This window comes from Delphinapterus leucas, chromosome 3 (assembly GCF_059928025.1).
Source record: "Delphinapterus leucas isolate spDelLeu-1000000601 "Yukka" chromosome 3, BTC_Dleu_Yukka2, whole genome shotgun sequence".
Classification (NCBI taxonomy): domain Eukaryota; kingdom Metazoa; phylum Chordata; class Mammalia; order Artiodactyla; family Monodontidae; genus Delphinapterus; species Delphinapterus leucas.
The window spans coordinates 145662957-145684549 of record NC_143131.1 but is presented as its reverse complement, the minus strand read 5'-3'; the positions used below and the strand labels follow the sequence as shown (position 1 = coordinate 145684549).

The window sequence follows — 21593 nt, the reverse complement described above, 5'->3', positions numbered from 1 at the left end:
ATTCTCTAAAATCAGTAGGAATCTAATAAATGCACACTGCAGCCATCTATATATAGTAGAAACTGAATTTATATGATTTAGAATATAGTCTAAATGGATAAGTTTTGACACACATTTAAACAAATTCATCCAATAAACCGCCTACTATGCTCTGCATTAAATTGTTGCCTAAAAGTATCATTTGAACAAAGAGAGTGTCATTCAGACTTAGACAAACATAGTTAAGCATGTTTAATTGGACTTTACTAGATTTTCCAAATATATATAACATAACCAGTAGGAAAAATCCAAAACTATCAAAAAAACCAAAAAGAAAACACTGCTTGTCATTTAAATATTAAGAAACAGCAATTTTTAATTACATTTCTTCTGTCTTTTCTAATACTTATTTTTTGTTTGTTTTTGATGTAATCACACTATTAAGTTAATAAATAGCCTGTAATTCTGGACTGTCATTCATGTACATATTTCAATACGCCTACCTTGTTAATTTTTCTTCCTAGTTATCAGATAAGAACATGAATTAGCAACGAACAATATATATTTGAGGAAGAAAAATATAAACACACACATGAATATATTATTAAAATGTTTAACTACTTAATATCAGGCTCGCTCTCAGGCTAAACATACCTATGCTTCAAATACTAACATGCCTTGGAAATAATACGATTACTTTCTTATACTACCAAAAAAGAATAACATATCAGTAAATAAATGATTAAGTAATTACTATAGAGAACTTTTAAAGAATTATTAAATAAGCGATTAAAGAATGATCCACGATATTCCTCATTCAGATTTGTAGAAAACATTTGATGCGATAGAATCACCATCTTAAAGCCTAAAACTCTTCTGGAAATATTTTAACCATATTTATTTACAAACTTGTAGCTAAAATAACTTTTCTTATCATTCCAGTTGATCATCCAGTCATTATAATATATAATAGGTGTCAAGCATTCCTTGAAGCTAAAAAAAACAAAGATGTGGGATGGATTATTTACAAATTTTACGTAGCTTCAGGGTTTCTGCAGCAGAAGTAGGATGGATCCTCTCTCATCCGGATTCCCTTCAAGCAAGCCACTTAAAGCAATTATCAACAGAAGAAAAGAAAATACTTTCTGGAATGAAGTAGGAGATTCTCACTGATCACTACTTTGACACTAAATAATAAAGAAGATAACCAATTTTAGCAACACCATCACAGGTGAACACAGTTCTAGTGTAAATTCAGTAGATTTGCATGCCTCACCTTTTGATTTGTAGGGAAAGATCATCTTGTGTGTGATTTCCACAAGACCCAATGCCTATTCAGAAAAACTACAGACCAATGTGGGGAGAAAAATGTTTTAGTTGTAAAATTTAAAAACTAAAACCTCTTTAAACTGAGTGTTTTTTAGTGCTGAAAATGCTTCAAAGACACATCTTAGTCACATCCACATACTATTTCATTTATTATTTTTATCACAGCAATTTCTTAGAATCATTAGGAAAATTTCAAACATCAAAAGATGTCCAGATAAATGTATCTGAGGCAAAAAAATCACCACCAAAAGAAAGTATTATCTTCTGCCTTTTAAAAAATTAATGAAGAGAACAATCCAAAATATGTCATTCATAATCCAAATGCACATGTAGTTTTACTTTGTTCATTTTGTCCACAAATGTCAAATTCTATAAATGCTTCAGAATTTATAATCATTTAAAATAAATGGAAAAAATAAGAAAATATAGATTTAAAATACTCTGTGTATAAGCATATACTTTATCAAGTTTTTACAAATAATCATTATCTTTGGAATATCCAGGATTTGGCATAGTGCTAAGCACAAGGAAGACCGTAAGTGTTTAAGGAATACATGTATGAAGAATTACATGATTACATATGCCAAATAATGGTATATTTGATTTGGTATGATAAATAATACATAGGAGTCAGTTTAAAAATAATAAATTAAGCCCATTATTTTTCCAATTTAAGTCCTGTATTTCTCCAAATTACATCATAATTTCAATTATTAACAGCTGCTAAGATTTTAACTTTAGATTTTTCTGCTGCAAACCTCCTTGTCTAGTACTTAATGCTCTTGAATCAACACTTAAACGCACTTAGGGAGTGGAGTGCCAAGCATAACTTGGCAAATCCATTTATAAAGCAAAAACATTAAAAAAAAAAAATTAGGCCTTAGGCTGCTTTGCTCAACTTTCTACTAAGCAGAGACATAGAATGTGTTTTTTCAATAGTTAATAAATATTATCAAGTAAGATGAATTACATGGGAATGGGGGTAGAGAAATCATATTTTTAAAAAAGGGTCTGTCTGAATTCTGATGTATTATATATGTATTAGATGTATTACATGACAATTGAAAGAAAAAATCCTTGAGCAATAAAACAATCCAGCACTATTAAGCATTAGCTAGGACTATAAGCACTAACCATTATCCAAGAAGGAAAACGTAGCTAGCTCTGAAAACACTCTATCACAGAGACAAATTATGATACATTTACACAGGAAATGTGAAAGCAGCTCAAAATGAAAGTTCGAAAACTTTTTTAAAAGTTTTAAAACACTTAATAGAAAAAAAAATTCCAAGTCAATGATCATTACTCTCTAAAAATCCCAAAGTCAGTGATCATTATTCTCTCTACTCAAACTTCAAAAAAAACAATCAACTTTTGAAGGTACTTTCTTCCCACTACAACCTGCATGATATACTTGTTACACTAGAATATTTTTTTACTGTTAAATGTTTACTGTTTAAATGTTTTAAAGCTGCTACGTATTTTTCACCAAAGTGAAAATCCTATGCACAAAACAATTTTCATGTGATTTCTTAAATACTTTCTCCTAAAACTGTTATTAAATACATATACAAAAATTGTTTTGCCCAAAATTGAAATATATCCAAGTTACCTGGAAAAGCAGCAAGTACATTATTTCAACACTGGATTGCCAATTATAGTTACAGCAGTCTACTTAAGTTACCGTTACGATTATGTTTTTCTTTTTCATTATTCACGTGCTTCCCTACTCGATTTACCAGTAACTGTTACTAATATTCTACACAGGAGGATCTAACAGTTGTAGAGAGAGAATGCCATCTGCTGCTTCATGTGGTACTCAACAGGAGAAAAGCTTGATAACAGGTAAAATAATTACAAAACACAATTTAGAAATCCATATACAAAGATGATACTTGAAAGTTGAAATATTCCCATTTCTATTTTGGATAACTTGAAAATACATCAACAGTCACTTACTGTCTTAGTACAAATTCCAAGTTATTCCACAGAATTACAAGGATACAATGTACTTATATATCACTAGTTCATGATGATTATAAATAAGGCTTTTACTCAGGTATGGAGAGCCAGAGAAGCAAAAGAAAAGGATCACTTTGCCTGACCTTAATAAAGTTATTTCCCATTTATGAATTACTACAATATCCTATTTATGAACATATGGCTTGTACATAAAGGGACCATATAACTTATTATCCAGGGACACTTTTGAGAACAAAAGATGGAGCAATTAATTATCAATTATGCTAGCACAACAAGTGTGAACTGGGACAATCCTAGGCAAATCTGAATGCATGGTCACCTATTTATAAATTAGTATGTTGCCTTTATTCCCTTTGGCTTCATAACAATGCCCTGAGAACCTTCCTGAAAAGCAATTTGCAAATTTTTAGAAAATAGCTGATTCAGGAGGATGAAGGCAAAAAAGGGGGAGGTGGAAGTAGAAATAACATGAGAGTGCATTCCCAGACCACATAATGCCTCAATCTAAGTAACTACCTCAAACAGAGTGATGTTTTTACTTACTTCACTTTGTTATACTATTTGAAATTCTTTGGCACTAATAAATATCTTCTTTAGAAAAGGCAAATCCTTCCTAGGATAATTCATTCATCCATTAATTGGGAGTCTTCCCTTTTGACACCTAGCAGATGCCAAGTGTTTAGAAAAAAAGCAAATTTGTGAGGTGTGTGTTTGTGTGTTGCTGTGTGCATGTGTGTTGCTGTGCGTAGTGTGGTGATGGAGAAAAGAGAGTTACAGATCATTTCAAAGAATGAAATCCCTCTGGTGGTGACTGACTGTATAGGATGTCAAAACTGGGAGTGAAGAAAAGGAGAGAAAACCTCTAAGACTAACTTGTCTACTTGAAAATTTAAATCCTAAGAGGGAAAGGGAACTTGCTTCCTCCTCAATTTCTGGTATCCTAGTTTAGGAGACCAAAATTCAGGAAACTTCTATTAATACTATGGCTTATCAGTGTCACTGATTAAATAGTTCTTTGTAGGTCTATTTTTAAAGGAAAGTACATTCCAAGATCTAAACGACCACAATTTAACTAACTTTTGCAATTCAACTTACTGGTGAGATTTCTGTAACCAACAAAAGCAAAACTGATGTTTATGGGTAGGGTTGGCTTGAATAAATAAAGGGAATTAAAAACAAAGTTCAAAATTTCCACCTACTGATAAATATTCAGAAGCCAAGATCTCTCTGTGTGTGTGTCTATAAAAAAGGTTCTTCCATATCCCATTTTAAAATTTACAATTCAGTTTTAACTGGATTAAAAATTACAATGGGGCATTCAGATCAAGATCGTGGAGCAGGAGGACATGGGACTTATGAACACATCAAAAATACATCTACATTCGAGAAATTCCCACTGAAAACTAAAATAACTGGAGAGTTGCTAACTCTTGTACAACCAAGGCTGTAAGAAAGATCCACACGGAATCCAGTAGGAAGGAAAGAGAAACGATCAGGTCAGGGCCTGGGTCCCTGGGAGGGGACAAAGAAAAGGAGGGGGATCCTCTCTAGGGAGTGAGAGGTTCAAGTCACATATTGGGTGCTCCAGCCCTGCAGTCTGACACCACCAATACAAGTTCCCTTAGCTGGTTACAAAACCAGTGGGAAAAACAGGAAGGCTGTAAGAAACCTAGATTCTGCTGGTGAAGGGCATACACACACTTGGTTACTCTCGAAATAAAGTGGAGAAAGCAGAGTGAAACTGCCCTAGACTCCTACAAGTTTCCTGTGATTGTCCCAACACAAGGCCCAACCTCAGTTAAGCGCCCACGTTGGCCCTGCTTGCTTTGCAACATGGTTCCACACTAGGGCTAGGGCTGCAGCGGCTCAGGGGAGTGCTCAGTTGTGAGGGACAAAGGTGGCTTGAACCCTGAACAAAACCCGAATGGGACATGGGCAGTCATTACTGGCATTTGTGGAAGCAGTTTGACATAAGTGGTCTCGGACTCTGACTCCAGCTGGGACTGCCACAATCCTGTGCCCAGATCCACACCGAGGACCTGCTCCAGCCCCTGTTGCTCCAGCGCTGCTCCCCTCTAGGGCAAGGGCGCCAGTGCTGGGAGAGCGAGCGCACACACAGAGAGGGAACAGAGCCAGCTCAGACCTGATCCTCAGGGCTTCTAGTTCAGCAACTTGAAACCTGCCCCTGCCCCCAGTAGGACGGTGACAGCCACTGAGCAGAGGAGAAAAAAAAACCTAAAGGACCCCATCACCATCAATACTAAACCTTCCATAAAAGCAATGTAAAGGGTCTTCTCTAAAGTGCAAAAGAAAAGGATATAACAAGAATTAAGTATCTATAGGATAGGAAAAAAAAAACCTCAATAGTAAAGGCAAATATACAGTAAAGGCTGGAGATAAACAACTTAAATAAGCTAGTACAAAGATTAAAGGACAAAATATTGTAAAGTCAACTATAACTACAATAAACATTAAAGGGATAAACATGAAGCTGTAAAATACAACATCACAAGCACAAAATATGGGAGAGGAGAGTAAAGAAATATAGATCTTTTGTTTTCTTTTTTTAATTTATTTATTTATAGCTGTGTTGGGTCTTCGTTTCTGTGCAAGGGCTTTCTCTAGTTGTGGCAAGCAGGGGCCACTCTTCATTGCGGTGCGCGGGCCTCTCACTATCGTGGCCTCTCTTGTTGCGGAGCACAGGCTCCAGACCTGCAGGCTCAGTAATTGTGGCTCACGGGCCCAGTTGCTCCACAGCATGTGGGATCTTCCCAGACCAGGGCCCAAACCCGTGTCCCCTGCATTGGCAGGCAGATTCTCAACCACTGCGCCACCAGGGAAGCCCAGAAATATAGATCTTTTAGAATGATTTGAACTTAAATGAATACCAGTTTAAAACAAGTAGATATAGTTATAGGCCAACACATACGAACCCACAATGACCACGAGTCAAAAACCTACAATAGATAAACAAAAACTAGAGAGAAAGGGATACAGGCATACCACTAAAACAAACAAACAAACAAACAAATCATCAAACCAGAACAGAAAAAAAGAAAAGAGAACTACAAAAACAACCAGAAAACAAGTAACAAACTGGCAATAAGTACATACCTATCAATAATCACTTCAAGTGTCAAAGAACTAATGCTCCAATCAAAAGACACAGGGTAGCTGACTACATTAAAAAATAAGACCCATCTCTATGCTGCTTATAAGAGACTCACTTCAGAGCTACAGACACACACAGACTGAGCATGAGGGGATGGAAAAAAGATATTTCATGCAAATAAAAGCAAGAATGCCGGGGCAGCAATACTCATAGCAGACAAAATACACTTTAAAACAAAGACTATAGCAAAAGACAAAGAAGGGCATTATAAAATGATAAAGAGATCAATATAAGAAGCAGATATAACACTTGTTAACATATATGCAACTAAGACAGGAGCTCCTAAGTATATAAAGTGAATATTAATAGACATACAAGGAGAAGGTGACAATAACACAATAATTGTAGGAAATTTTAATGCCCCGTTACATCAATACACAATGATCCAGACAGAAAATCAATAAGGCAACAGTGGTCTTAAATGACACATTAGATCAGTCTGACTTATTTAGCAGATATCTACAGGACATTCCATCCCAAAACAGAAGAAAATACGTTCTTTTCAAGTGCACATGGAATGTCCTCCAGGATAGATCACATGCTGGCCACAAAACAAGTTTCTACAAATTTAAGAAAACAGAAATTATATCAAGCACTTTTTCTAACCAAAACAGTATGAAACTAGAAACCAAATATGGGAATAAAATTGGGAAAAACAAACACATGGAGACTAAACAACATGCTACTAAAAAACCAATGGGTCAATAAAGAAATGAAAGAGGAAATCAGAAAATACATCAAGACAAATGAAAGTGGAAACACAACTTTCCAAAATCTATAAGATACCAACAAAAGCACTTCTAATAGGGAAGTTTATAGCAATACAGGGCTTCCTCAAGAAACAAGAAAAATCTAAAATAAACAACCTAACTACCACCTACAGGAATTAGAAAATGAAGAACAAACAAAGCTCAAAGTCAGCAGAAGAAAGAAAATAATAAAAATCAGAGAGGAAAAATATAAAATAGAGACAAAAATAACAATAGAAAAAAAATCAATGAAACAAAGGGCTGGTTTTTGAAAAGATAAACAAAATTGATAAGCCTTTAGACAGGCTCCTCAAGAAAAAAAAGAGGATACAAATAAACAAAATAAGAAATGAAAGAGGAGAAATAACCAATACCACAGAGATACAAATTTTTTTTTTTTTTTTTTTTTTTTTTGTGGTACGTGGGCCTCTTACGTTGTGGCCTCTCCCGTTGCGGAGCACAGGCTCCAGACGCGCAGGCTCAGCGGCCATGGCTCACGGGACCAGCCGCTCCGCAGCATGTGGGATCTTCCCGGACCGGGGCACGAACCCGTGTCCCCTGCATCAGCAGGCAGACTCTCAACCACTGCGCCACCAGGGAAGCCCAAGAGATAGAAAAATTTTAAGAGAATTCTATAGTTATATGTCAACAAACTGGACAACCTAGAAGAAATGGACAAATTTCTAGAAACATAACAACCTTCCGTGACTGAACCAGAAACAGATAATCTGAACAGGCTAATCACTAGAAGTGAAATTGAATTTGTAATAAAAAAAATATCCCAGCAAACAAAAGTCCAAGACCGAATGGCTTCACAGGGGAATTCTACCAAAGAGCTAATACTGATCCTTCATAAACTACTCCAAACAATTGAACCGGACAGAACACTCCCAAATTCATTCTATAAAGCCACCATTACTCTAATACTAAAACCAGTCAAAGACACTACAAAAAAATTTTTTTACAGGCCAATATCTCTGATGAATACAGATGTAAAAATCCTCAACAAAATTTTAGCAAACTGAATCCAACAATATATAAAAAGGATCATACACCATGATCAAGTGGGATTTATTCCATGGACTTAAGGATGGATTGATATTCACAAATCAATCAAAATAGCACATTAAATTGTTAAATAGAATCATAAGGTATGTACACTTTGTGTCTAATTTTTCATTCATCATCATGGCTAAATTGATTATCATCAATTTACCCACATTTTTACATGAATCATAATATTTTTCTTTTCTTTTACTGCCATGTGGTACACATTAATTTATCTATCCATTAGACTGTTGGTGAACACAGGTTTCCAGTTTGGGGACATTATAAATGAAGCTACTATGAACATTCCTATATAAGTCACTTGGATATATAAACTTATTTCTTCTGGGTAAATACCTAAGAGTGAAACTGATGAACTATAGGGTAAGCTCTGTTCAGCTTTAGTAGACTCATCAAATAGTTTTCCAAAATGGATACATCAGTTTACATTGCCATCAGCAACATATCATAGTTTCATATATTCCACACCATCATCAAGGCTTGGGTTTATCAGTCTTTTCATTTTTAGCCATTTTGGCAGGTGTGAAATGATACTTCTTTCATATTTCTCTGATGATTAACAATGTTGAGCATTTTTTTATGTGATTATTGGCCATTTAGATATCTTCTTTAGTTGTGCTTGTTTAAATCTTTTCCCCATTTTAAAAGTGAGCTTTAGTCCTTTTTTGGTAGTAGTTGAGACATTCATACAACCACACATTTAAAGTGTACAATTAATTGGTTTTTAGTATATTAACAGATATTTGCAACCATCACCACTATCAATTTTTGAATATTTTCAACACAACATAAAGAAACCTTTACTAGACAATAATCTACATTCTGTTTCTATAGATATGTCTATTCTGGAAATTTCCTGTAAGTAGAATCACACAATGTTTGTTCTTCTGTGATTGGCTTCTTTCACTTAGTGTAATGTTTTCAAGGATGATCCATGGTGTAGCATGTATCAATACTTCACTCCTTTTTATGACTGAATAATATTCCATTTAGGGATATACCACATTTTATTTATCCTCTCTTCAGTTGATGGATATTTGGATTTTTTTGACTTAATGACTACAAGGAGTGCTTCTACAAATAGTGTGTAAAGTTTTTATGCGGATGTGTGCTTTCATTTCTCTTGGGTATATACACAGGACTGGAATTACTGGATCATATGGCAACTCTATGTTCAACTTTTTGAAGAACTTCCAATCTGTTTTCCAAACTAGCTGCACCATTTTACATTGCAACAGTGTATGAAGGTCCAACTTCTCCACATCTTTACTGATATGTTATTATCTGTCTTTATGATTATATCCATCCTAGGGGTGAGTGAAGTGGTATGTCATTATAGTATTGAAATGAATTCTCCTGAATTATGGTGATTTAATTTCCCATGAATTGTAATTTCTATTACATTAATTTCTACTCTTACTTTATTATATCCTTCCTTCTGCTTACTTTAGGTTTAGTTTCTTATTTTTCCAGTGTTAAGGTAGAAGGTTAGGCTATTAAAGATGTTTCTTCTTTTTTAATGTAGGCGTTTATAGCTATAAAGTTAGACCTAAGTACTGCTTTAAATGAATCTTATAAGTTAGGGTATATTGTGTCTTCATTTTCCTTCACCTAGAAGTATTTCCTAATTTCTCTTCTTATTTCTTCGACTCATTGGTTATTTAGAAGTGTGTTGTTTAATTTCCACATATATGTGAATTTCCCAAATTTCTTTTTTACTGAATTCTATTCATTCCATTGTGGTTGGAGAACATACTTTGTATTATTTCAATCCTCTTAAGTTTACTGAGTTTTGTTCTATGGTAAAGCACGTAGTCCATCCTGGACAATGTTCTGTGTGTACATGGGAAAAAAGTATATTCTGTTGTTGTTGGGTGGAGTGTTCTATAGTTGTCTGTGGTCCAGTTAGTTTATAGTGCTGTTCAAGTCTACTACTTCCTTATAGATCTTCTGTCTAGTTGTTCCATTCATTATTGAAGCTAGGGCATTAAATTCTTCAACTAACGTTGTTATTTCTGTCAGCTTTTGCTTCATGTAAAAAACAGAGGCTTCAGTTTTTGCCTCTGTTCTTAGGTAGTAATATGTTTGTAACTGTTATATCTTCCTTGTGGGTTGATTATTTTATCATTATAAAATGTCCCTCTTCATCCTTAGTGACATTTTTTGTTTTAAAGTCTATTTTGTTTGATATTAGTATAGTCACTCCAACTTTTTTTTTTTTTTTTGGCGGTACGCGGGCCTCTCACTGTTGTGGCCTCTCCCGTTGCGGAGCACAGGCTCCGGACGCGCAGGCTCAGGGGCCATGGCTCACAGGCCCAGCCGCTCTGCGGCATGTGGGATCTTCCCAGACCGGGGCACAAACACGTGTCCCCTGCATCGGCAGGCAGACTCTCAACCACTGCGCCACCAGGGAAGCCCAACTCCAACTTTTTTATGGTTGCTGTCTGTATATCTTTTCCATCCGTTTACTTTCAATCTACTTGTATCTTTGAATTTAAAAAGTGTGTTCTGTAGATAGCATGTTGGACATTGTTTTTTTTTTTTTAACCTGACAATCTCTGCCTATTGGTTAGATTATATAATCTATTCTAAATGTACTGTTATTATTGATATTGTTAGATTTATGTCAGCCATTTTACTTTTTAAAAAATGTCTACTGTCTTTTTTGTTCCTCTAGCTTTCCTGTACTGCTTTCTTTTGCATTAAGCGAATTATTTTCTAATGTAACATTTTAAAAACTTTAATGACTTTTTTCACTATACATTTTTTTGGTAACTTTCTGGGTGGTTGCCTTTGGGCTCAGTATATACATCTTCATAGAATCTACCTCAGATTTATACTTAGTTCCAATGAGATAAAGAAATGTTGCTCCTACATAGCTCTATTCTTTTTGCTCCCTTTTTGTAATATTGCTATTGTACGTTATAACATATTACAACTACATATTATAAACCCAACAATAAACTATGGTAATTATTTCTTTACGTAATTTTGTCTTTTAAAGTTGAGAGAAAAAAAAAGCAAGAATATGTTTAAAGTGTTTGCTAGATAAACATTCTTACTTACCATTTCTAGTTCTCTTTATTGATTCTTATATTTGAGTTACCATCTTGTGTCATTTCCACAACTTTGCTTCCACCCACCTTTTTTTTTTCCCCATCCACCTTCTGTGTGCTGCTATCAATATCTCTACATGTTATATGCTATTGATATAGTGTATATGTATATAAAATATGTAACTGTTATATACAATTGCTTTTCAATCAGTTAAGAGAAGTACCGTATTTTATAATTGCTTAATTAGCTTCTCTAGTGCTCTTGGTTTTTTCCATGGATCCGTATGAATTTGTCTGAGATCACCTGCTTTCAGCCTGCAGTACCTCATTTAGCATTTCTTATAAGGCAGCTCTGACAGCGATGCATTCTCTCAGTTTTTGTTTATCTGAAAATGTCTTTAATTTTTCTTTCATTTCTAAAGATAGTTTTGCTGGATATAGAATTCTTGGTTACCAGTTTCATTCAGCATTTTGAATATGACATCCAAATGTCTTCTGGCCTTCACTGTTTCTAAAAATAAATCAGCTATTAATCTTATTGGAGTTCCCTTGTATGTGAGGAATAGTTTTTCTCTTGTTGCTTTCAAATTTTTCTCTTTGCTTGTCTTTCAGCATTTTTACTATGGTGTGATTTTAGTGTGGACCTTTTTTGTTACACTTCTTTGATGGGTAATATTTTTCAACAAATGTGGTAATTTTTAAGCCATTATTGCTTGAAATATATTTTTCTGCTCCTTTCTTTTCTTTTTATTTTTTTTTCCTTGCTGTACGTGGGCCTCTCACTGCCGTGGCCTCTCCCGCTGCGGAGCACAGGTTCCGGATGCACATGGCCCAGGGGCCATGGCTCATGGGCCCAGACACTCCACAGCACGTGGGATCTTCCCAGACCGGGGCACGAACCCGTGTCCCCTGCATTGGTAGGCGGACTCCCAACCACTGCGCCACCAGGGAAGCCCTCTGCTCCTTTCTTGCTGTCCTCTTTGTCACTCCTCCTACCAGGTACTCCATATGTTTGTTGGTGTACTTAACGGGGATCTACAGTTCTCTCAGGCTCTGTTCATTTTCCTTCATTCATTTTTTTTTTTTCTTTTGCAGTGTGCAGGCCTCTCACTGTTGTGGCCTCTCCCGTTGCGGAGCACAGGCTCCGGATGCGCAGGCTCAGTGGCCATGGCCCACGGGCCCAGCCACTCTGCAGCATGTGGGATCTTCCTGGACCGGGGCACGAACCCGTGTCCCCTGCATCGGCAGGTGGACTCTCAACCACTGCGCCACCAGGGAAGCCCTCCTTCATTCTTTTTTGTTTGTTTTTTGAATTCTATAATCTCTAGCCATCTGTTATGGGCTACATGTTTCTGTCCCCCAAAATTCATATGTTAAATCTTTAACTTCCAAAGGAATGGTATTAGTAAGTGGGGTTTGGGGGAAGTAACGAAGGTTAGGTGAGGTCATGAGGGTGGGGCCGTCATGATGAGATTAATGCCCTTATAAAAAGAGGAGCAGACAAAGAACCACTCTCTCATTTTTGGCATGGAGCAAGGAAGGACATGTGAGGACACCACCAGGAAGAGGGCCCTCACCAAGAACCTAACCACACTGGCACCCTAATCTCGGCTACCAGCCCCCAAAACTGTGAGAAATAATTTTTTGTTGTTTAAGCCACCCAGTCAATGGTATGTATTATAGCAGCCCAAACTAAGACATAGTCAATCTTCAAGTTTGCTAATTCTTTCTTCTGCGAGTTAAAATATATTATTGAGCCCCTCTAGTATACTTTTCATACCAATTATTGTACTTTTCAACTACAGAATTTCTATTTGTTTCTTTTTTTTTTAATTTCCCTTTATCGATATTCTCTATTTCATGACACATTGTTACCTCTTACTTTACTTAAGTGATCTTAATGATACTGAATCTCCAATTCATAAACATAGTATATATATGTCCATTTATTTGGGACTCATTTAATTTTTTACAACAATGTTTTAGAGTTTACACTGTACACGTCTTGTACATCTTTCATTAGATTTATTCCTATTTTATGAAGGGCTTTTGGGGTATTAGAGTAGATGGTATTTTTAAAATTAAGTTTTCCAATTGTTTGTATACCTGAAATTTCTTTTTTTAAAATTTTATTGAAGTATAGTTGATTTACAATCTTGTATCGAAAATACTCTTAAATATGTCATCCGTACACGTGAGCATCTTTAAAGTATGTTCTCAGAATTTATGTTCCCTGATCCAAGAGTATATGCATTTTTCACTTTCTTAAATATTGCTAAACTGTTTTCCAAAGCACTTTTACCAATTTGGATTCCACCAGCAGTGTAAAGTGTTTGCTATTTTACTTCCTGACAAATACTTAACACTTGTCAAACTTTGTAACTATTTCCAGCTAACAGGTATAATATGGTATCTCACTGTAGCTTTAATTTGCATTCTCGAGTCCACAAAAGGATGAACATTTCTTCATGTTTATCGGCAACTGTGATTTCCTCTTCTGTGAATTGTTTATTCACATCTTTTGCCCATTTTTCTACTGAGTTGTTTTGCTCTTACTGATTCATAGAAATTGTTTATATAACTGAATATTGATTCTCTTTAAGTTACATGTATTACAAATATCTTACAACCTGTCTACAGGTTGTCTTTTTACTTTGTTTACTGTATCTTTTTTATCCACAGAAGTTTTTACTTTTAAAATGGGTAGAATTTATCAACCTTTGTATCTACACTTTGGGCTTTTTATGTCTTAAAAAAATCCTTCCCTACCCCTAAATCATAATCTTCTACTTTGCACACTAAGAGTCCTCTAACTTAGTTGGATTTGATATTTGTGTGCTGTGAATAATATAATTTTTACATAGATATAACAAAATATCCCAGCAGCATTTATTTAACAGTCTGTCTTTTCCTTATTTATATACTGTTTCAATATAGACATGGATAAATTTTCTATTTTTTTTCTTTATTTGCTATCTTCCCTCTTTAATTTATACACTTACTGGGGAGATGGACCATCCTATTTGCCGTTGTATCCCTGGCCTTAATATAAAGTAGTTACTTATTAATATTCATTGGATAATTGAAATATGCAAGCAGGAAATAAATACACAGCAGCACATATACATCATGTCATAGAATAGAATGCAGTATCAAAAGAAAAAGTTGCAAAGGTAGGTGAAGTCTGACCATAAGAAGAAATTTATTTTGTAAATAATGGGAAATCAATAATAATTTTAAGCAGAGAAGTGGCACAGTAAGAAATGTGTTCCCTGAAGAACGGCAAAATTTAAAGACTGACAAAAGCAAGTATTATGACAATATACAGCAACACACACCTACTCTGCTGGGGGAGGAAGAATAAACTGTTACAACACTTAGGAGGGCAACTTGATAATACCTTGTAAAGCTGAAGATATGAACATTCCACAACCTAGCAATTCCACTCCTAGTATTTACCTTCAAGAAAATCATACAGGGCTTCCCTGGTGGCACAGTGGTTGAGAGTCCGCCTGCCGATGCAGGGGACACGGGTTCATGCCCCGGTCCAGGAAGATCCCACATGCCGCGGAGTGGCTGGGCCCGTGGGCCATGACCACTGAGCGTGCGCATCTGGAGCCCGTGCTCCGCAATGGGAGAGGCCACAATAGTGAGAGGCCCACGTACCGCAAAAAAAAAAAAAAAAAAAAAAAAAGATACTCATACATATGCATGAGGAAATAGGTATTAGTATACATACTGCAGTATTTTTTGTAAACGTTAAAACTGGAAACACCTAATGTATATTAAAAGAAAGAATATATAATGGCACAGTAATATATTGTAATACCAATAAATAATTAAAATACTTAAAACTATACATATCAGGGCTTCCCTAGTGGCGCAGTGGTTAAGAATCTGCCTGCCAACGCAGGGCACACGGGTTCAAGCCCTGGTCCTGGAAGATGCCACATGCCATGGAGCAACTAAGCCTGTGCGCCACAACTACTGAGCCTGCGCTCTAGAGCCTGCGAGCCACAATTACTGAGCCCATGTGCTGCAACTACTGAAGCCCGTGCACCTAGAGCCTCTGCTCTGCAACAAGAGAAGCCACTGCAATGAGAAGTCCATGCACCACAACAAAGAGTAGCCCCCACTCACTGAAACTAAAGAAAGCCTGTGCATAGCAACGAAGAACCAACATAGCCAAAAATAAATAAAACAAATAAATTTTTAAAAAAAAAGAATGACACCTGTTCTTTAAAACAAACAAAAACTACATGTATCATCATGGATAAATCTCAAAAACAATGTTGATCAAAAAAGGCAAGTTTCTGCCTAATAATTTTCTGTAAGGTTAATAATACTATATTTTGTTAATAAATATATAGAAATGTGGGAAAGAACGATATCGTGCATGAAAATCACACTAAATTTAGGGTAGTGGTTACTTTTGGGCAAGAAATGAGGCAAATAGAATCAGAGCAATATGTTTTCAATATTTAATTTTAAAATGTACAGATCTGAAGTAAATACGGCAAAGCATTCAGATTTGACAAAGCTGGAAGATGGATGTGTGACTATTCATTACACTATTCTCTCTGGTTTTCTACTGAAGAAAAGATTACTCTGGTGGCAGTATGGAAAATGGACTGGAAGAAGGCAAAAAGGAAACAAAGAGTACAACCAGAAGACTTTTGAAATCTAGTGAGAAATGTAAGCAGTAACAAGAATAAAAAGGAAAGTTCCACTCCTGAGAAAGGAGTGGAACTGAGAGATATTTAGGCAATAAAATCAGCAAGAATAGGTGACAGATTAGACATAAGAAATAAGAACAAAGTGGAAATTTTGGGTTAAAAGTCATTCTTCCTCAAAATAGAAAAGTAGGTAGAAAGCATTTTAGAAGACAATGTTTCTTTTTAGAACCTGTTGAGCTTGAAAGGCCCATTCAATACCCCTGTCAAAGATCCAACAGGAGGCAATACAGCAAAGTGGTTAGCAGCAAAGGCTCTATCAAGTGTCCTGGGTTCAAATCCAGATTCAACCACTTAATCAAATTAATTAACTATTCCAAGCCTCAGTTTCCATATCTGTAAAAAGTGGTGGGGATGTTAATAAAGACAACTATTTCCATGGAGTTTTTTGTGAGATGAAATTAGATGCCTGTCAAGTGCTGAGCAAAGTCTTTGGCACAGACTAATTGCTCAATTAATGCCTACAGCTACTATTTATGACTTTTCTTTCTCACTTATAGGACATACTTCTATACAATCACTTCAATGATTCCCACCTTGGTTCCTGGAGCATTTATTTCTATAAATTATATTATTTTGCATATGAAGGCTTTTATAGAATTTTTAAGATGCTTATTAATGGTATACCTTACTTAAAATTGTCAAACAGGGCTTCCCTGGTGGCACAGTGGTTAAGAATCTGCCTGCCAATGCAGGGGACACGGGTTCGAGCCCTGGTCCGGGAAGATCCCACATGCCGTGGAGCAACTAAGCCCGTGAGCCACAACTACTGAGCCTGTGCTCTAGAGCCCATGAGCCACAACTACTGAAGCCTGCGTGCCACCACTACTGAGCCCGCACGCCTAGAGCCCGTGCCTAGAGAAGCCACCGTAATGAGAAGGCCGCGCACCACAACAAAGAGTAGCCCCCACTCGCCGCAACTAGAGAAAGCCCGTGTGCAGCAACAAAGACCCAGTGTAGCCAAAAATAAATAAATTAAAAATAAATCAATTAATATATCTTTTATAAAAAACTGTCAAACAATTTCACTAAAGTCAGCATCATTTTCCAACTCAAGAACATACCCTTTATTATCTGAAAGTATTATACATGATATCTAGACACAATTCCTATGAAATTCTACTAAATATATACATTCAACCATTATCTAGTAGAAAGCATACAAGGAATATGCCAAGCATGTGGAGGTGATAACAATAAAGAAGACAGAACAGTCCTAACCCAAATTATAGTCTCTATATGTTTTGCGAAGAAATAATTACAATGCAGTATAATAATTCTAAAATAGGGGACAGAAACTCTCCCAGAATTTAAGTTAAGAAGAGCATCCTAAAGGATGGGGTATCTGATGTGAAAGAAAAGTGGGAGTTAGCTAAGTAAGGCAGGGAAGTGGAAGCTGAATTAAAAAAAATAGTGTCCTAGGCAAAGGAAACAAGTTTTTTCAAAGGTCCAGAATTGAAAGAGAACGTAGACTGTTAAAGGAGCTGAAAAAAATTTAGTACACATAAAGTATGCAATACAAGTATGGAGTAGTGAAGCATGAAACTGATGACATACATAGAAAAGAGACTGGGAAGAACTTTAAGTCATACTCTATATGATCCAATTAAACGACATAATGCTTAAGAGAGCTTAGGAAAGTTCCTGGTACAAAATAAGTACACACTGAACATTATTCGCTTTCTTTAACCTAATGCTCTCCCTTTTTTTGCCATAATCCGGAATGCTCTCACCAAAAAATATTTTCCATCTGGTCCTCCTTAGTTGGTTGACAGAAAAACAGTATGTAGAGAACTTATTTTAAATGTCTTAGGCAGTCTTTTCTTTCATTTGTAAAATGGGAACAATAATACCAAACTTGCAGGCTTGTTATAAGACCTAGAGAGAATGTGAAGAGTTCCTAGAAGAGTGCCAGGGCACACAATAAGGACCCCCAGAACAGTTCCTACTAAGGCAGATCAGCAGACAAGCCAAAAAAAAAGAAAAGAAAAGTGGAAAGCTTTGGCTTCACTTCAAGGTTATGCAGTAGGAATGCCTCAGAAATAAAATCACCTTATTCTCTTTGAAAATAGGATAAGATGCATCAAAAACGTTAGAGTAAAATTAAAATAAAAGAATCAACACCAGTCTGATGATGTGTTTATTTTTTCCTAATATGTAAGCAATTTCAAAAAAGAAAAACTTATCTTTTATAATTCACTTTTTTCACAATTACCTTATATTAAAAGTTATATACATATAAGAATCTTCAGAAAAAAAACTTCTCAAACCCATTGCCCTAAAACAATCGATTTCATTTTACATAATTATTTCCAAGTGCTTTAACCACAATAATTTTAAGGCTTTTCCACTCCATATTACACTGTTCTGATTTAGGACCCAGACCAAATGGATATTAGATAAGCAATGTTTCAAGAGTATTCACTTTTGCAAAAGCAAAATAAACTCTCTGGGTACATTTAAAACAAGACAGTTTATCATAATTCAATGTGTACCCTGTATAAATTTTATACCATGTAATTTTTGTCTGATTCTAATTTGTCTTACTGTCAACCTAAAACAGTTATATCTAGCTACTCCTTTTTCTCCCTAGTTGTCTCATTCAATGTCAGCTTAATTCTAAGAAAATTTTTTTGATATTAATCCTGAATGAAAACAAATCCTAAATGGCAATAAAATATCACAATGTATTTCACAAAGAAAGCATCAAACTACATCACCTTCTTAAAAAGCAAAGAAAATTTTACCTGAAGTAAACTAAAGGATGATCTTAACAAAATCAAATACTTTTCATACTACTATACAACTACTATTAACAGAAAACCATAAATGAACTGAAGGTTAAGCTAAATTTCCCAGGGAAAAAAAAAGCTCAGTTCAATATAAAAAGCTTATTCTAGAACTTAATCTCTTAACGTTACTAATACGAACTATAAATCCAAAGGAGATAAGAATATCCTTAGGACTTCCAACAGAGAAGGTTTTGGAAAGTTATTATTCTAGGAAGAAAAGAAAAGAAAAAAAAAACCTCATAGATCTTACTCAGTGTCCAAGTGCTACTAAATATTTGGTTAGGGTTCACATAAATGCCCTCAATAATACCTTAATGCCTTAAGATCAATTCATCTGAACTTGCTAATGCTAAACTTTCAATCACCATAGTAGAAATGTTCCCTTCACTAAGTTAACTGCAGCCTCTCAAAGGCATGTCTTACTCTTCTTGTCCTCATCATTTATCATGTAAAAATGCCAAGAAATGAGTGGAAAATACACTGGAAACCACAAAAATAAGTATCAAAAAAACCCCTCACCAAAACCCTCAGAACTACTAAAAGAGTAAATCGTATGTTTTAAACCTTGAAATACAATAAGGCAAAATTCATTAAGGTGTTTAAAATAATCTTAACTAATGACTAACCACATAAAAAATATTCTCTAACTCTGCCAATCAATCTTCAAAGACAATGGTAAATCTAGGCATAAAACAAGCAATCTCACATTGCCTTCAATACCAATTAATCAACCGACTTCAATTGATCAACTAAATTTCTTATGTAGAAATTGCCCAAATATATCATTCAGCTTAAAGCTGTTACATGTGAACACCTTTCTTCATCTTCAATAACATTAATTTTAATCTCTAGTAAAAACCTACCTTTGAGGTTCGCTGAAGTTGATCACCAACATATGTTTTACGAAACTGATCCAAGAACCACAGAATTGCAAGTTCTATTTTCTCATTAGAACACTGAGGCAATCCGGTATCCATTAAAGATATAAGCTGAAAAACTCTTTTCATGAAGGAAAAAAGAAGCTTCAGTAAAAATTCTTAGAGAAATACCATTAAAACATTTATCATCAATTTTATATAATATAAAAAGTGGAAAAATACAAATGCTTATAACGAAAATATTTTTAAAAATCATCTGAAATCCTACCACGAAGAGATACTACAATTTGGTCTAATTCCTTCTAGCCCTTTTTCTTAACACATGCACTTCATATACATGCATACAAACCTACATGGACATGCATTTATTATTTTACTAAACATTTATATATAGATACATATGACATATACATATATAGTAAATATCTACAATTATAACTATTATATAAACAGAGGTATTAACTTATATATTTATGTATATATATAATATTTTAGTAAAAGAAAAATGATATTGAATGTGTAGTTTTGTATTTTACTTTTTCATTACAACATATTTTCATATAACTATATATTTTGGGGTCATATGGTTCAAAATACAAAAAAAAGAGGTACAGCCATCAAGCTGTATCACTTTCTTAATGAGTAATAAAAATCTTACCTGAAATAAATTACAAGATGATCTTAACAAAATCAAATATTTTTAATACAAGTATGCAACTATTATTATCAAACAATCATAAATGAACTAAAGGTTAAATTAAATTTCCTAGAGAAAAAGCTTAATAGAATAAAAAGCTTAGTCTAGAATTTCCCCCCACCCCCAAATCCTTCTGTTATCTATCTATTTTCATTAAAATTTTCCAGTGAATGGCTGCCAACTGCCTGGTGCTAACAAAATTAGCATATCATAATAAAATTTTTAAGAAACAGAAGTAGAAGTTCTGGAGGAAACAGCACCTATTTCTCTTTTTTCTCATTATGCAAAGGCGGCTATGCCTAGCCCTAACCCACTCACTTCCTTCCATGTATGCACACGAGAACATACACACACGCTGTTAACGGTTTGTGTCATTCCAGAGACTTTTAAAATGTATGTATGACTATACATTCTCCTCCCAACTCTTTTACACATATGGAGCATACTACACTGTTATATTGTTAAACCTAGCTTTTTTCATTTAATAATATATCTTAGAGATCTTTTCATGTCAGATATAAAGAGCTTCCTTATTCTCTTTTTACAGCTGCTGAACATCATTATATGAACATACCACATTATTTTCATACTTTCCCCCACTGAGGGACACTAAGGTTGTTTACAATTTTTTGCTGTTACAAAAATGCTGCAATTAACAATTTTGTACACATCACTGCACACATGTTCAGTTATAATATACACCAGTAAAAGTCAAATTACTAGCTTAAAGAATATGAATTTACAATTTTGATAGCTATTACAAAATTGCCTTCCAATGAAACAAACAATTTATACTCCCATCATCAGTAAATGAGAGTGTCTATATACATATAAATAATTCAGGGTGATATTAAACTTTACAATTTACTGGAATCTGAAAAATGGTATCTCAGTGAAGTTTTAATTTGTATTTCTCTCATGAATGTAAAGTCAAAATTTTCCATATTTTTAAGTAATACATATGTCCTTTTGTGTGCCCTTTTTGCTCATATCCTTTTTTGATTTTTCTGTTGGGTTATTTTTTTACTGCTAACAAATTCTTTATATATTAGAAAACTGAGCCCTTTGCCTGTGATTGAGATGTAAATATTTTTCCCCACTTTTTCATTTGTCTTTTGACTTTATGGTGTTTGTTATGTTTGGTTTTGTTTTGTTGC

At 34.8% G+C, this 21593-nt stretch overlaps 1 protein-coding gene across 3 annotated transcripts in view; it reads right to left on the bottom strand.

Moving 5' to 3' along the window:
• Positions 1–21593, bottom strand: part of RANBP17 (RAN binding protein 17) — a 315657-nt gene that overhangs the window by 215274 nt on the left and 78790 nt on the right. For all 3 annotated transcript variants that reach the window (XM_022595127.3, XM_022595128.3, XM_022595131.3), the window contains exon 14: positions 19725–19860. In XM_022595127.3, coding sequence (XP_022450835.2) covers positions 19725–19860 — 136 coding nt within the window. The remainder of the gene's footprint in view (positions 1–19724; positions 19861–21593) is intronic.